The sequence below is a fragment of the Cebus imitator genome, unplaced genomic scaffold (genome assembly GCF_001604975.1).
Source record: "Cebus imitator isolate Cc_AM_T3 unplaced genomic scaffold, Cebus_imitator-1.0 Scaffold43, whole genome shotgun sequence".
In the NCBI taxonomy this organism is placed as follows: Eukaryota; Metazoa; Chordata; class Mammalia; order Primates; family Cebidae; genus Cebus; species Cebus imitator.
Genome location: NW_016107358.1, coordinates 7368374 through 7385743, shown reverse-complemented (window position 1 = coordinate 7385743; position 17370 = coordinate 7368374). Strand labels below are relative to the sequence as shown.

At 42.1% G+C, this 17370-nt stretch overlaps 1 protein-coding gene across 1 annotated transcript in view; it reads left to right on the top strand.

Annotated features, from left to right (window-relative positions):
• Positions 1-17370, top strand: part of BMP6 (bone morphogenetic protein 6) — a 163675-nt gene that overhangs the window by 110928 nt on the left and 35377 nt on the right. The window contains exon 2 of the mRNA XM_017526736.2: positions 15955-16147. Coding sequence (XP_017382225.1) covers positions 15955-16147 — 193 coding nt within the window. The remainder of the gene's footprint in view (positions 1-15954; positions 16148-17370) is intronic.

The following is a 17370-nucleotide window of genomic DNA, read 5'->3' as shown; positions in this document are numbered from 1 at the left end:
TCATAAAAAGAATGCGCTTAGCCAGGCACAGTGGTTCACACCTGTAACCCCAGGACTTTGGGAAGCTGAGTCAGGAGGGTTGCTTGAGGCTGGGAGTTCAAGACCAGCCTGGGCAATGTAGTCGGACCCCATCTCTACAAAAAATTTTAAAAAGCTATGCGTGATGGTATGTGCCTGAAGTTCCAGCTACTCAGGAGGCCAAGGCAGGGGGAGGATCACTTGGGCTCAGGTCGAGGCTGTAGTGATCTGTGATTGCACCACTGCATTCCAGCCTCAGCAACTGAGGGAGATCCTGTCTCAAAAAAAAAAAAAAAATGTACCATCTGGTGCCAGGGAGCACTGTTGGGTATCTGCAGAGCATTCTGGTCACAGGGTCTCCTTTGCCTCCCACCTCCTCGTCTGTAGATGTTACTACCTCCCAAGTACAGGGAGGGTGGTCACCAAATCAATAAATACAGGCAACTCCATAAGAAATGGGTTATTGATATTACATTCCAATATACAATAAGATACAATTGTCTTTGTTTCCAGATTTTATGACCACTCTATAGAAGCCTCAGGGGACTGAAAACAGTTCATTTGATGCAGTTAAAAACAGGGACTGAAAACAGTTCATGTGATACAGTTCATTTGATGCTTTTGATCTCACATCTTCAGCCTGATGGTCCTATGTTCTTCCCTTCATGTTAGACTCCCGACTTTCATGAAAGAGCCCATCACTTTTTGTCTCGGGCTCATCACCTTCCAGCTGTTCCAGGATTTCTTCCGGTGACAGTGCACCCTCTCTCTCACACACATGCACTCGCTCGCTCCTCTCTCTCTCTCTCATATCTGCGTTCAGTCTTCCTTCCCCACCCCACTTCCTACAGTGTTGACCTCTGAGTTATCCTTTTTTCTTTTGACTATCATCAGTCTACAACCTCTGCCTCTTTTAGTCTCTCTGTGATTCCCCTGGATTAAACCTTGTTTCTGCTCAGACTCAGCAAATATTCATTGTGAACCTACTATGTGCCAGGTGCTGTGCTGGGCTCATCACTCAGTACTCACTGATTCCCCAGCGTCTTTCTGCTCAGAGGTCCTGCACAGTTAGCCCTGGGATGAGGGTGGTTAGCTGATCCCCTTGTGTTTGGGGTGGGCTGTAAATGAGCTCTGATGGACCACCCTCAGCCCCTCCAGAATGACCTCTGAGGAATCAGTGGCTGAGAAGGAGGGATAGCGTATTAGTCCATTTTCAAACTTCTGTGGAGAAATACTCAAGACTAAATAATTTACAAGGAAAAAAAGCTTTAATGGACTCACAGTTCCACATGACTAGGGAGGCCTCAGCATCATGACCGAAGGCAAGGGAAGAGCAAAGGTACACCTTATATGGCGACAAGCAAGAAAGAGCGTGTGCAGGGGAAACTGCCCTTTATGAAACCATGAGATCTCCTGAGACTTATTCACTCTCACAGGCACAGCACAGGGAAACCCATCCCTGTGATTCAGTTACCTCCCACCAGGTCCCTCCCATGATATATGGGGATTATGGGAGCTCCAATTCAAGATGAGATTTGGGTGGGGACACAGCCAAACCATATCAAAGAGGAAGAGCAGAAGAGAATAGAAGAGGTATATGCCCCCAAAGAATTAAAAACACGCACTCACGTACAAGCACGTGCATGTTCATAGAAGCACTATTCACAATAGCCAAAAGGTGGAAAGGATCCAAATGTCCATTAGTGGATGAATGGATAAACAAAATGTGGGGTGTATCCATACAGTGGAATGTCATTCAGCCATAAATAAGGATGGAGTGCTGAAACGTGCTACAACTTGGATACTCCTTGAAAACATGGTGCTAAATGAAGCCAGCCACAAAGGATCACATGGTGTATGATTGTGTTCATATGAAATATCCAGAATGGGCAGATCCAGAGAGGCAGAACACAGAATGATGGTTGTTGCTAAGGCCTGGGGGAAGGGGAAATGGGGAGCTTTTTCTTTATGGTCTTTCTGTGGAGGCGATCAAAATGTTTTGGAACATTTAGAGGTATTGACTGCACTGCATTATGAATGTACTAAAACGCCACTGAATTGTCTACTTCAAAATGGTTAATTTTATGTCATGTAAATTTTGCCTCCATTGAAAAGAATGGAAGGTAAAGGAAGGAATGTGTTAGAGGTCTATTGCTTTAAATTAAATATGCAGTTTAGGAATCTGCTCTGACTTTCCTATGAACGGTGACCTTGTGATGTGGCTTGAGTATAATGGAAGTAATTCGAGTGGATTAATTTCCTTCCTTGGCTTCTTAAAATTTAACATGCCTGAAGTTTGCATCCTGAATTAGAATGCAAAACAGTATGTGATTCATATTCTGGGCCAATAGTGCCTCTGCTTAAAGAAACAAACTGGGACAGATGTGTTGAGCAGGTCCTCCAGCTTAGCTTGTTTGCATCTTGGAGAACTGTTCCTGGGTCCTAGGGAAAGATCACTGGGGCTGGGGTCAGAAGCCTGAGTTATTTTCTGCCTCCTTAAGCCCATGAGGGATACTGCAGAGCTCAGGAAAGAGCGTGAAGCAGGACCCGGTCCTGGCTTTCAACACACATTTCTGGGCACCACGTGCTAAGCCCTCTATGGGGTATGTGAAGGTGAACATGACGTGGACCCTGCCTTTGAGAGGCTTGCAGCCCAGCAGGTAAGGTAGACACACGAACAGCTGATTGTTTCAGTATAAGGTAGGGGTTTGATGCTGAAGATCTCCATGGGACCTTATAGAGGCCCACAGTTGAGGGTACTAAAACTGCCTGGGGGTGAGGTTTGGTGGAAGAAGGCAACTAGGGAAGGCTTCCTGGCCTCAATCTTAAAGGGAGATTTAAATTATTGCTGAATTATTGCAATAAATCAAACGTTTGTTTCACCACCCCTGCAAATGCATATCTTGAAACCTAACCCCTAAGGTGATGGTATTAGGAGGTGGGGTCATTGGAAGGTGATTAAGCCCTCATGAACGAGATTCGTGCCCTTATAAAAGAGGCCCCAGAGAGCTGCCTCACTGCTTCCACCGTGCGAGGGCACAGCCATCTATGAACCAGGGAAGAGGCCCTCACCCGCACCTTGGTCTTCGACTATAACTGCAAAAAATACATTCTGTTGCTTGTGAGCCACCTAGTCTATGATACTTTGTTATAGCAGCCCAAATGGACTAAGACAATTACCCATGAAGTACTGCAACTAGGTGGCTAGAGTACTAGCAAAACGGGAACTGTTGAAACTGAGTGACAACAGTCTTAAAAAGAGTTTGTTTGGTATTTTACACTAAAGCATTAATAATTCTAAGAGAAATAAAAACACTGGTGTACCTCCCATTGTTGTATGGGTTTAATAAATTGTTTAGAATGACACAGGGACACCAAGACTTTTCAAAATTTGGGGTAACAGTCTAGATCCAGGAAGTGATCTAGAAGGCAAGGTCACTTCAAAGGAAAGGAGATTGTATGAGAAAGGCAAAGTCAAGAGGTCCTGGGGAGCACGGAAGGACAAATGGAACAACGGAAGACCTTCAAAGGTAGAGTTTAAGGCAGAAAAGGTGAGGGACGAGGCTGGGAGGTGGCTGTGGGGAACAGGCTGAAGGGCTCTAGGCAGGCCTGTTGCAAGTCAGACGTGTGATGCTGGTACTGGCTGCAGTGTGGAGAGTGGGTGGACATGGGGCAAAACTCAAGGCATTGGGACTGAGGCTCTGCATAAGGGCAGTGGTTGTGAAGGGAGTGGGACCCAGTGGGCTTCAGAAACTTCTAGAATGGTACTGTCCAGTAGAACTCTCTGAGATGACGAAGCATCCAACAATGTGCTCTCTGATGCAGGAGCCGCCAGCCACATGTGACTCTTGGATACTTTCAACATGACTGGTGTGACAGAAACCAAAATTTACATTTTTGTTTATTTACATTTAAATGACTGTAGCTTCTGTATTGGAGAGTATAGTTCTAGAAGGTTAAAGCAACAAGAGTTGAGGATTCACTGGGCAATTAGGGTGGCAGGGTAGACAGAGACGGAAAAAGGGGCAGGTTAATGCGGGGGGAAGGATGAGTACCACTTTGTCCTTGTTGGCTCCAAGTACAAGAGGCATCTCGGGGAAAAAATATGCCTGGCAGTAGGAAAAACGTGCCCTTTTGGAGAATGCTGGGCTGGAGATGGAAATGTGAGCACTTTCAGTGTTAAATATAATAGGTGAGATCACAGAACTGAGCAGCGCTGGGAAGTCACTTCACTGTCTTTGGCCTCCGATTCCTGTGGGTTTGGTGGTGGTGATAATATTTGCTCTGCCCACCTTCTGGGACTATTCTGAAAAATTCAGATGAGATTACATGCATGAAAATGCTTTGCAAACTCTTCAGATGTTAGGCAGAGTTTATAACATCTTTAGGAGTTGAGAGGAATGTGTTCCACATGTTCTTTCCAAACCCGAAAGATAATCACTTGAAATTCTGCAAGTATTGCAGAGTAGATCATCTGCAGGGCCTCCTGCTGAAAAACGACAAGTTCCAGGATAAACAAAAGCAAACCTGCCTAAAGTAACGAGTGTCAGGGGCTCCAGGACAGCTTTGAGGGCTCCCCTGTGGGGGTTCCCATGAGCAAACAAACATAAAAGTGGGGTTTCTGTGAATGCAAAGACCAACACTACCGCTGATCCTGAGACCAGCTTAGGGCCTGGGAGAGGGTCGGGGGAGCTGTCCCTGAGGTTCCCACATTAAGCCAGGACTGTCAAAGTGAGAGAAAGTGGTTCTGCCTAATAGTGTTCCTCACAAAAACAAATGTATATCTTTTGAGGGGGAGGGGGTAACCCAATTTAAACATTCAGGATGAATTCCAATTAAAACTACCAAAAAATCAAAAATCTTCAAACACATAAGGAAATATGCCACCAAAATCAAAATCATCAGAGTGATGGGAAAGTAATTTCAGTCCCCCAAGAGTTTCATATATTGAAGAACAGGCACCAAGTTAGAAAATGCAAGACAATAGCATAGAAATACAGAAAGAATAATAGTATATAGTAAATACATGATAATTTACTACTGAAAATGACAGAGAAAACCAAACAAAAAGGGAGTTATTAGAATTAAAACAAAAATCATTAAAGTGGAAAAGCTAGGGTGTGGTGACATGCACTTGTCATCCCAGCCACTTGGGAGGCTCAGGTAGGGTCACTTGAGCCTGGGAGTTTGAGACCAGCCTGAGCAAAATACTGAGGCCCCAACTCGAAAACCAAAATAAGAACAAATAAACAAAACTCAATCATGATTTACACTATGTGTTAAACACTGAAGGAAAGAATTGGTAAATGTGTAAATAGACATTATCTAAATCTAGTCCAGAGATCAGGAGATACATGGTATAAAGTCAGTAGCGAAAGCGGACATTAGAATTTCACATTTCAATGTGGACATTAGAAAGTCTAATGTGTATCTGATTGTCATTTGAAGAAAACTCTAAAACAAATGGCAGAGAGGCCATAAGTGATGAGTGACTGGCTGAGAATTTTCCAGAACTAATGACAGCTAGGAACCCAAAGACAGATGAACTACAACATCATCCAAGCAGGATAAATAAAAAGAAACACACGAGTAGGCACAAAATACTGTAGCAAATGCAGCCCACCAGAAGACAATGCCACTGTCAAAGAGACTGCAGAACCCAGGTCACCAGGGAGGGGATGCCGAGTCCAAAGGAATGCACACGGACTGAGCATTCTTGTCTTAGTCATGCTGAGGACATTGTGCCTGCTCTGCCTCTGCAGTGGAAATCAGAGGTGTGGGAGGATCTTTATTTTTTTCTTTAGGCTGGCCCATCTGTGTTTTGACTGGAGATATAGCAGTTTTTCCCAAATGTGAAAAAATGCATGTTGTGTAGATTAATTTTTGCTAAATGTGGTCTGATGGCTTCTTTAAGGCAGTCCTTGTAAGGGGGCAAAAATGTGGCTATTTGACATTAATGGAACTTGATCAAGGCTGTGATTGTTCATTTGAAATCTTTCTTCCTGATGCATTTTTATTGACTTAAGTGCCTGAGTGTGTTCCCTCTTAGAAGCCAAGGTCTACTACTTATTTCCATGATGAGACATGTAAAGTGGCAGTTACTGAGCACCTCCCCAATTTTTTTTTTTTTTTTTTTTTTTGAGATAGAGTCTCACTCTGTCACCCAGGCTGGAGTGCAGTGGTGCAATCTCAGCTCACTGAAACCTCTGCCTCTCAGGTTCAAGCGACTCTCCTGCCTCAGCCTCCCAAGTAGCTGCGATTACAGGCATGTGTCACCATGCCCAACTGGCTAATTTGTGTATTTTTAGTAGAGATGAGGCATCACCGTGTTGGCCAGGCTGGTCTTGAACTCCTGACCTCAGGTGATCTACCCAACTTGGCCTCCCAAAGTGCTGGGATTACTGGTATGAGCCACTGTGCCTGACCTGTCTACCCAGTTTAAAGTGACATTAATAACTTGGGTATGAAATGGTTTTAACATGATTTTTTAAAAATAATAAATGACTATTAGCCCTTTCTACTAATGATATGTAGGTGCCTAATGTCCTAAAGTTCTTTATATGTGTACTGGATATCTCCTTAAAAAGTCATTTGGAGGCCGGGCGTAGTGGATCACTCCTGTAATCCCAGCACTTTGGGAGGCTGAGGTGGGGGAGGATCACAAAGTCAGGAGTTCAAGACCAGCCTGGCCAACATGGCAAAACCGTGTCTCTACTAAAAGTACAAAAGTTAGCCGGGCGTGGTGGCATGCATCTGTAATCCCAGCTACTCGGGAGGCTGAGGCAGGAAGGTCGTTTGAGCCCAGGAGGCGGAGGTTGCAGTGAGCCGAGATCCCACCACTGCGCTCCAGCCTGGGTGACAAAGCAAGACTCCATCTCAAAAAAAGAAAAAAAAAAAAGTCATTTGGAACAAAAGGGTAGCCCCAGAGTTTTGTTGTGGCAATGGAAGATTTCTAGATCCAGATTTGGGTGCTGATAATATGGATCTAGACACATGATAAGGGGTCATAGAATAATACACATACATACTCAAAAAGTGCTTGTGAAAGCTGGCAAAATCAGAGTGGGTGTGGTCCAGTGAATGTGTTGGGTCAGTGTCAGTTTCCGTATTTTGTCTTGTACTTTGATTATGTAAGGTGTTACTATGGGGGGGAGCTGGGTGAAGGGTGCATGGGGCTTCTCTACTATTTTTGTAACTACTTGTGGGACTATGATTATTTACAGTAAAAAAAAAATAAAGTTTAAAGTCATTTGGAACATGGCAGCCAGAAAAAAATAGATTCTTCTTGCTATCTGTGATTCTTATAGAACATGAATACAAATACTTAGAAATCTTTGATGAACCCCGGAGGGTAGTCTTTCATTTCACCTTGGTGAAAAGTGAATTGGAAAGTTCAGCTCAATGTCTGTATTACTACTCAAGCTTATATGCTTGCAACATAAGAGTCAAAAGATCACTGTCGTTACGGGCCTTAGAAGACTAGCCAGAAGTGTCCTTGTCGCCTAAATTTCAATAAGCTTGTGCGATAGCATGAAAAATTGCTTACATTAGTCAGTGGAATGGCCGTTTCAAAAAAAAGTCAAGTTTGGTGTGTAGCTGTAAATGGAAACGTGAAACATTTGGAAAATGTAGAATGTATTGGGAATTATTAAAATAGCCTTAACTAATCTAGACTGAATTAACCAGAGAGTGAGTCCAGTTAGTGAGAGAATAATGTGTGATTATTTTTAAAGTAAATATATTAAATTGATTGTTCTGTTCTTTTCCCTCTCTATTGTTCCCCTTTTTATTTTCTCTTTTATATTTGTAGTTTGAGATAGGCAGTGTCTTTGTTTTTTTCTCTGGACAATTTTAATTGAAATACTTCAGACTTAGATACCATTCAGAAAACACCTGTATTAAAATCTCTTTATTAGCATCAAACTAAGCCGTAGTGAGAAAAAAAAGAAAAAAAAATTTGTAAGACCAAGGAAAAGTGAACGTACAAATTAATATTAGAATGAAAAAGGAGAAACAACCACAGGTAGAGCAGAGATTAAATAACGAGAGGATTCTATGAAAAATTTTATGGTAATAGTTGGCAGCAACCTGCATGGAGTTGGAGACCATTATTCTAAGTGAAGTGACTGAAGAATGGAATACCAAATATTCTATGTTGTCACTTATAAGCGGGAGCTAAGCTATGAGGATGCAAAGACATAAGAATGACATCGTGGACTTTGGGGACTCGGGGAAGGGTGACTGGGGCTTGAGGGATAAAAGACTACACATTATGTTCAGTGTACACTGCTTGGGTGATGGTTGTACCAAAATCTCAGAAACCACCACTAAAAACCATTTAACCAAACACCACCTATTCCCCCAAAACTATTGAAATTTAGAACAAATTATGGTAATAAACTCGACAAATAAAAATGGACAAACCTCTAGAAAACATACACTTAAAAAAGAAATAGATTCATTATTTCTATGTTTAAAGGAAAATGAGTCTTTTAAAATGTCCCCCAAAAGAAAACACCACAATCAAATGATTCCACAGATAAGTGTGCCAGATATTCAGGAAGTAGATTACGTCTTGAAGAAGCAGAAAGGCTCCCCAGCTTATTCTAAGAGAAAGTGTAGTAATTCTCCCTTATCCATAGTTTCAGAATCCATGGTTTTGGTTTCCACAGTTTGTTCTTGGGGTCTGAAAACAGTTGAGTATAGTACAGTAAGATATTTTGAGAGAGAGAGAAAGAGACCATAGTCATATAACTTTTATTACAGTATATTGTTATAATTATTATTAATCTTACTGTCACTATTTATAAATTAAACTTTTAATTTATTTTCCTAGGTATGCATGTATAGAAAGAAACATAGTATACATAGGATTGGTACTATCCACAGCTTCAGGCATCCGCTGGGGGCCTTGGAATGTATTCCCCTCAGATAAGAGGGGAAAATTGTATAACGAAACCACACAATGGCATAGGAGATGAGAACATCGCCAGTCTCCCTTGTGAACTCAAACATAAAAATTCCAAATAGTAAATATGAAAGCAAGCCTCTAAACTTTCTCATTAGGTCCAACCCTTTGCAATGCGTCTCTTCTTTTCCTGTTATTTCATCTCAATAGTACTGAGCTGGTTTCTGACATCGGACTGAAAGTCAGAGTCCTTGCTGCTGTCCTGATTTTAAAGGCAGTGGTGCGAATATATCACCATTAAGTATGTCCTTAGCCATAGGGTTTTTTTTTTAATATAGACTTATTATCAGGTTAATGGAGTTTTCTGTTCCTGGTTTGCTAGTTTAAAAGAGACTCAAGAGATAGAATAAGCAAGTGTCATCAGTGAACACTGTTTGGCTGCTGATTTCAGCAAACAAAATTTATACTGTTTTTTAGATATTTGAGGAAATTTGATCACTTTAGCAATTTTATTATTATTATTATTATTTTACAGAGACAGGGTCTCACTCTTGCCCAGGCTGGAGGGTAGTATAATCATAGCTCACTGCAGCCTCGCACTCCTGGGCTCACACAGTCCTCCTGCCTTGGCCTCCCAAGGGGCTGAGACTACAGGCAATGCCCCTGTACCTGGCTGCTTTAACAGTTTTTAAGTGTACAGTTCAGTGACATTAAGGACGTTCACACTGGTTGTGCCACTATCTCCACTTAATCTCCAGAATTTTTTCCTCTTCCTAAACTGAAACTATATGAAACATGAACTTCCCATTCCCCTCTCCCCAACCCCTGGTAACTACAATTCTCCTTTCTGTCTCTATGGATTTGACTAGTCTTGGTAACTCATATAGGTGGAATTGTACAGTATTTGTCCTTTCGTGGCTGGCATATTTCACTTCACATAATGTCCTCAAGGTTCATCCATGTGGTCCCATGTGTCAGAAGTTCCTTCCTTTTTAAGGTTGAAGAATATTCCACTGTAGGTCTGTACCACATTGTGTTAATCCATTCATCCATCAGTGGACACGTGGGTGGCTTCCAGCTTTTGGCTATTATGAATAATGCTGCTATGGACATGGGTGTACAAATATCTGTTCAAGGCCTGCCTTGAATGCTTTTGCATATATATCCAGAAAGATCATTACTAGATCAATGTTAACTTTATGTTTGTTTGAGGAATGGCCACACTAGTTGCTACAGCGCTGCGCCATTTTGCATTCCCATCAGCAAAGCATAAGGATTCCAGTTTCTCTAAATCCTTACCAATGCTTGTCAGAAAATGCCCTTTTTTTTTTTTTGAGAAGCGATCTCACTCACTGCAACGTCCGCCTCCCAGGTTCAAGCAATTCTCCTGCCTCAGCCTCCTGAGTAGCTAGGACTACAGGCAAACCCTACCACACTCAATTAATTTTTGTATTTTTAGTAGAGATGAGGTTTCTCCATATTGCTCAGGTTGGTCTCGAACTCCCGACCACAGGTAATCTGCTCGCCTCGGCCTCCCAAAGTGCTGGGATTACAGGCATGAGCCACCGTGCCCAGCTAGAAAATGCCCATATTTTCAATAGATCTCTATGAAGTAGAGCTGAAGAAGGAGAGGAGTTATTGGTCACCATTGCCTGCGTAGCAGTCATGCCCATCTATGACACATGAGCCTTTCACCCATTGACAGGCAGATGACCCTCCCCACAGGCTGCCTTGCTCTTAACCATAACCAGGCCTAGGCTTTCCACGTGAGCCTGCCTGTACAACTTCCATCCTGTCTCTAAAAAAGAAAGGGAAAGGAGAAGAACGGAACACTGTATGACTTAGCGATACACACATGTAGTAGAATTGTTAGGTTTTAAAGGGCCAGGGGAATGATAAACGTTATTTAATCCCGATGTGACACACCTTTGGGCAGAGGCAGTCGGAGAGGATCAGGAAGGAGTACAACAGTCTCAGTCATTTTCTGGTTTTCAAGTTGGGTGATGGTTTCCTTGGTGCTTTATTATTATGCTTCATTGCCTCCATAAATTGCATACATCCTTTTGTGTGTATAATTACATAATTTACATTTTAAATCTTAAACCAGTGACTTTTATTCCTTAGGGGTTTTGTTCCTTCGTGTTGGCCAAAGGTCTAGGACAGGTCAGAAATTTCCGCTGGTATAGTCTGAGGCAGAAAGGAAAGAATAAAGTGAGTTCCATGAAGCTACATTTGTTCCCTATGTCCTCCCTATTTGATTTAGCGTTGAAAGGACTTTTAGCAGTGCAGTCGTGGAGTTAGAGATTGCAATTGGCAAACAGAAAAAGCAGATGACCTTGTGTAAGGTCATTACCATTTCAAAAAATGTCTTGATTGGTCCTTGAAATTAAAAAATTCTAGGAATAATTGCCTCAGAGAACACAGCCCTGCATTCAGGAGCCAGCCACCAAGGCTGATGCGCAGTGAGATTTCACTTACTGCACTTTCGCAGAAGGCATCACTTTAATTGAAAGGGCTAATGTAGAAGGAGCAGCCATCAGCCCTATCTGTAGACTCATGAATAAATTTGAATTACTCAGCAAAGACAGACGTCGGGCTTGGTGGACCTGGATTCTCAAATAACAGCCAACGATGATCACAGCTAACACTGAGCATTGACGCTATGCCATTGGCTATCTTGTATAGACTGTCTCACCTAATCTTTAGAAAGGTTATTATTTCCATTTAACTGATACTGAAACTTTAATATAACTTTACCTCAGCCTCATATAGGTAAGAAAAAAAAAAAAAAGAATTCAACACCAGTGTCGCGGTTTGACATGTTACCAACACATAGGTCAAAGCTTATGACCCAACCTTGGAAGTCACTCAGCACCACTGTGGAAGACTTTTGTTCTCTTGGTCCAAAACAGGTCACAGAGCCATGCCAGACTTAACTGTGACTGTGTCTGGCCCCACCATCAGTAAGCCAAATGCTAATGGGTACAAAGTAGGTACTGAGGGCTGAATCAGGAACTCAGTCCTCTCCCTTTCTCTCCTATTCATGCTTCTTGAACTGTCTGGCATTTAAGGAGTCTTGAATCATATAGCTGGAATTGTTGAGATCATTGGAAATGTTACTATTTTACCATTGTGGTGTTCAAGTGCACATACAGACAGTAACCTAATTGTATTTATTTTTTATATCCCTATGAGACATTAGCAGAGGTGCTGTGTAAATTCAGTTGCAGGCAAAAGAGGGGGAAAGGGAGGATTTCTGAGCAAACGTTAGTGATCAGTGGCTGAGGGATGAGGAGAGTGAGGGAGGTGGTTCAGCTTTGAGGTAAGAGGCACAGGAGCAGTTTTAAAGACCACGGGGTAATGGGATGGGCGTGAGAGCTTAAAAGGGCGTGAGTAGCAATCAGAGATTCGTGGATGGCACTAAGGAAGCTGTGCATCTTTTCTAAGAAGGATAAAGGGAAAGAAAGTTTAGAGTGCTTCAAGATAATGTTGTTTTGATAGAGGAAAAATTGGAAAATCTATATATGAGGCAATGGGTTCTATTTTACATTGTAATAAAATGGATGCTTTGAACTGTGCTTCTGTTTTCTCATTTTTAGATTCTTTATCTCCTCACATCTTCAAATCTGTGAGCATTTGCCCAGATTCTTCCTTAGCCGTACATACTCCCTCCCAACATTGCACAATCCTTATCCTTAAGAGTTGCATGCAGTTTATCCCCTTCCTGGCACGGTCAGACTTCCCTTCTCTCTCCTCCCCCATCTTGTCCTCCCGTCCCCCTTTCCCTTGTTGTGTTAGTTGCCTATTACCGTGTGACAAATAGTAGTGGTTTAAAACAACGATGAGTTACCATCTCTCACAGTCTAGCGAAATGACCAAGTTCAACTAGATGGTTCTTCAAGGTCTCTTGTGCAGCTGCAGCCAGGTGGTGGCTGGGGCTGAGTCATGCAAAGGACATCCAAAATGGCATCTTTATAACACTTCTCGTGCCTCAGCTGAGGTGCCTGGGGACGGGCTGGACAGTTTATGTTTTCTGTCCCTCTCTTCTCCCATCCCACCCCCCATCTCTGTTCTCCTCTCCTACCCCTCAGTGTAGCTTCTCTACATGGCTAGCTTGAGCTTCCTCACAACATGGATGTTTCAGGGTAGTCACACTTCTTATATGACAGCTATCTTTTCTCAGACAAGCATTCCAGGAAGCCTAAGTGAAAGGAAGTTCAAAGCTTATGACCCAGCCTTGGAAGTCACTCAGCACCACTGTTAAAGACTTCTGTTCTGTTGGTCCAAAACAGGTCATAGAGCCAGCCCAGAGCCACCCAAAGAAGGCAGACCACCCATGGACATGGATGCAGGGAGGTGTGGTTTATTGGGGATGACATACCTCTCAGAAGACCAGCTATGACATTTCTCCTTTATTAAAAATATCTGCCCCTTTCTCTGCTCCTTATAACAGAAATATCTTAAAGTTACCGTCTTATCTCTTCTTATATTTTTCTCATTATTTATAGGAAAGAAGTTTACTGAAAGACTTCTTTGAATAATTCTTACACAGGCCCTCAAATGAATCTTAAAATATTATTTTCATTTAGTAATATTACAATTAAGCCTCTAAAAGGCTGTATAGAGAAAAGCTGTGTGACAGTTTTTTTAGAAAGTCTCTTTGGAAAATCAGATTTGATTCACTTTTTAACCAACGATGATAACATATCAAACTTAAAAGGCAGATCGGTTTTAGGGAAAAGTGATACGCCATCATGTGTGGGTGTCCTTGGGTGAACTTCCCAACAATATTGCTTTTCATGCATAGCCACTAATTAGAAAACCTGCTTTTTTGTTGGGGCTAAACTGTGGTTTTCTTTTCGGGTTGGACCTCATTTTGCTTATATTCAAGCTTTTACAGAAGCCAAAGCTTATTCTTTTTTAACTCTCAGAAAAAAAAAAAATGTGAACTCAAATCTAAAAAATGTGTAATTACATGGCAGCTTCAGAAATTCTTTTTAAAAAATCTTGTACCTATAGATGGCTTAACTTTACTTAGCTTCCGCAAATGCCATTGAGGACTTAGATTCTTCTAGGGAGTTATTAGCTTTTCTTTCTCTCTTTTTCTCTCTTTCTTTCTTTTTTTTTTCTCTCTCTCTCTCTCTTTCTTTCTCTTTCTTCCTTTCTCTTTCTTTCTTCCGCTTCTCTTCTCTCTCTTCTCTTTTCTTGAAGCAAAATCTCCAAAGCTTTTCTCTGGTAATTATGAAAACCAACATGTATAGAGAAAGCAGGAAGTTGGAGGTAGCTAATGATTTGGTAATTTTTCTACCCACAAACCCTGGGAAAACTCTGCTATAAGGATTAATTTGCTCATGAGATTTCACTTTGGTTGCCATTAAGAAAACACGAACAGGAACAGCGAAGCAGAAGTGTTTCCTAGCTCTGGAGAAAAGAGTCAAGGATTTATGGTGGGGAGCAGAGCGCTCCTTTTTTCCTTTTACAGTGATCATAAATGAAGCATCTGAAGTTTGACAGCACTTCTCTCACACAGACTTTGTACAGACATCTAAAAGCTGACGGGAAAATGAGAATCAGATAATCAGTAATGGCTGTTTCTTATGTGTCTTCATGTTGGTCCAGGAAAAAGATTTTATTTTTAAAATGTATTTTGTCTAGCTTCACTGCAGCGTAATTGATAAATAAACATTTTATATATTTAAGGGGTACAAAGTAATTTGATATACCAATACATTATGGGGCGATTACCACTATGAAGTTAATTCATGTGTTTATCACCTCACAGTGACACGGCTTTATTTTTTTGTGGTGAGAACGTTAAGATCTGCTCTCTTAGAAATTTTAAGTATCCAATACAGTATTAACTCTTGTCATCATGCTGTACATTAGGTCTCCAGAATTCACTGGTTATGTATAACTGAACCTCTGTACCGTTTGACCCTTCCCCAATAGTCCTCCTCCCTCCCAGCTCCTTGTAACTCTGTTCTATTTTCTGCTTCTGTGAGTTCCACTTTTTCAGATTCTGCATATAAGTGAGGTCGTGCAGTGACTGCCTGTCTGTGCTTTGCTTATTTCATGTCACGTAACATCCTCCAGGTTCATTCATGTTGCAAGTGGCAGAATTGCCCTCATCTTTAGGACTGAATACAAACTCATGTATGCACATATCACATTTTCTTTCTTCATTCATCCATCAATGCAGTCAGGTTGATTGATTCCATGTTAAAAATCTTTTAGATTCTATCCCTTGCCCCCAGTTTTTTTTTTCTGATGTAAACCATGAGAAAATAGCAGTGGCTCCGCTGGTGATTTCCTTCCGCATCTTCGTTCTTCTACGTGGGATCCACATGCAGAATAAATGGGGGTTCCAGCAATTTCCCGGTGTGGAGAGTGTCTCCCCTCAGAGTCGTGGGGCCCTCAGGTTCTACCAGGAGGAGGAAGGCATAAACATTTTCACTGAACAGGCAAATTACACTTCGGGCCCAGGCAAAATGTGTTGCCTACTCCCCTTTCCCACCCTCAGCCATCCCCACCAATGTTCAGCTCAGGGCTGCCCTTGGTTATGTCAGCTGCTGGTGGTGACAAATAAACCAGCTCAAGGACAGAAGAGAAGCCTGGAGGAAAGGCGACCAGGGGAGCATAACGGGGCCAGGATGGGCAGACCGGTTCTTCATCATTGTTTCATTAATTCTCACACCTTTTCCTGTGAAATGATATTCTTCCCATTTTTGCAGATGAGAAAACTTTAAGCCAAGGGTTTTCATAACTTGTGCTTATGCAAATTCACTCAAATAAGTGCACACGTGGAAGTATTTAAAAGCTAAGAATTCTGCCTATCTTGGGTAACATGAAGGATTTTCATCTCATCCTCACAGGCCAGCCTGTGGTCTGTGCACCACCCGATCCCCCTAATTAGCTGTGGGTAACTGGTAATCCACCGATGAAGTCAAACGGGGAAACTTTGGTGAGGTGAGCCCATGGCACATAGTCAAGTAACAATAGCTGTCACTCTCTCTTGTTTAATCTTATAGTGGAGTACGACAAGGAGTTCTCCCCTCGTCAGCGACACCACAAAGAGTTCAAGTTCAACTTATCCCAGATTCCTGAGGGTGAGGCGGTGACGGCTGCAGAATTCCGCATCTACAAGGACTGTGTTGTGGGGAGTTTTAAAAACCAAACTTTTCTTATCAGCATTTATCAAGTCTTACAGGAGCATCAGCACAGGTATGAAGGCTCGAGAAAGCCCCAGAGGTGGTACTGGCCCCCGTTTCCCACCCTCTGTGATGACGATTACCCTGTGGAGGGTGACTTGGAGTTCAGGGGTAGCGTGTGAACATGAGGAGGGGGGTGTTCCAAATGGTAGCATTTAGCTGGTGAGTTCTTTTGCTATTGAGTTGATTTTCCAAGTAATTATTTTTTCCTAAGCAAGCTAGTGAATGTATTTATTATAACCATCCTTTGTGATCAGATAACTCCATAATTTATTGGGAATAAAATGTTCCCACTATTGCTTAGTCCTCATTTTGAATGATAGGTAAGGGTGGCTAGAATAAATTCATACATTAAAATTATATGATGCTTATAAGTGATAATAATTCAGGTGAATATGAGGCTGTGTATTTGTGCACATAAGATACACACGTGTGTCTTTGAGTAAACGTGTGTCATGTATTTTTTTTTATCATTTGAATACAAGGGAGCAGTAGACATTTTCCATGTCTATATTATTCTTGGTTTCTAAAACAAGCCCAGACCATTTCACAAAAGAACTGCAGTGAAGTATGTTCATGGAGCTGCCTGGCAATACAGAAAAGCTTCCATGGAGCAATTCTTGGAGGACTGGAAGGACTGAGTGATGAAATATGGTAGTTGTTAGTATAGAAGAAGCCAATATGGCCAGGCACGGAGGCTCACACCTGTAATCCCAGCAGTTTGGGAGGCCAAGCTGGGTGGATCACCTGAGGTCGGGAGTTTGAGACCAGCCTGACCAACATGGAGAAACCCCGTCTCTACTAAAAATACAAAATTAGCTAGGCGTGGTGGTGCATGCCTGTAATCCCAGCTACTCAGGACGCTGAAGCAGGAGAATCTCTTGACCCAGGAGGCAGAGGTTGCAGTGAGCTGAGATTGCGCCATTGCACTCCAGCCTGGGCAACAAAAACAAAGCCCCATCTCAAAAAAAAAAAAAAAAAAAAAAATTTAGCCAATAGAAACCCCAAGAACTCGAATTTTGCTTGGTATTTAGGGGTCAGTTTAGTAAGGCAGTGAGAATCGAGGCCTTTATGCACAGTAGATTAGTATTACTGTGTAGTTCTTAGTGTGTACAAGGTGGAAATTGAGCAGGTGATATGATGGTCTGGCAATTGTACAGCAGCTACAAGGGTAACAATGAAGGGAAGTGAACATTCAGTGGGAGGGAACGCCACACTTCCAGACTCCATAAGGGA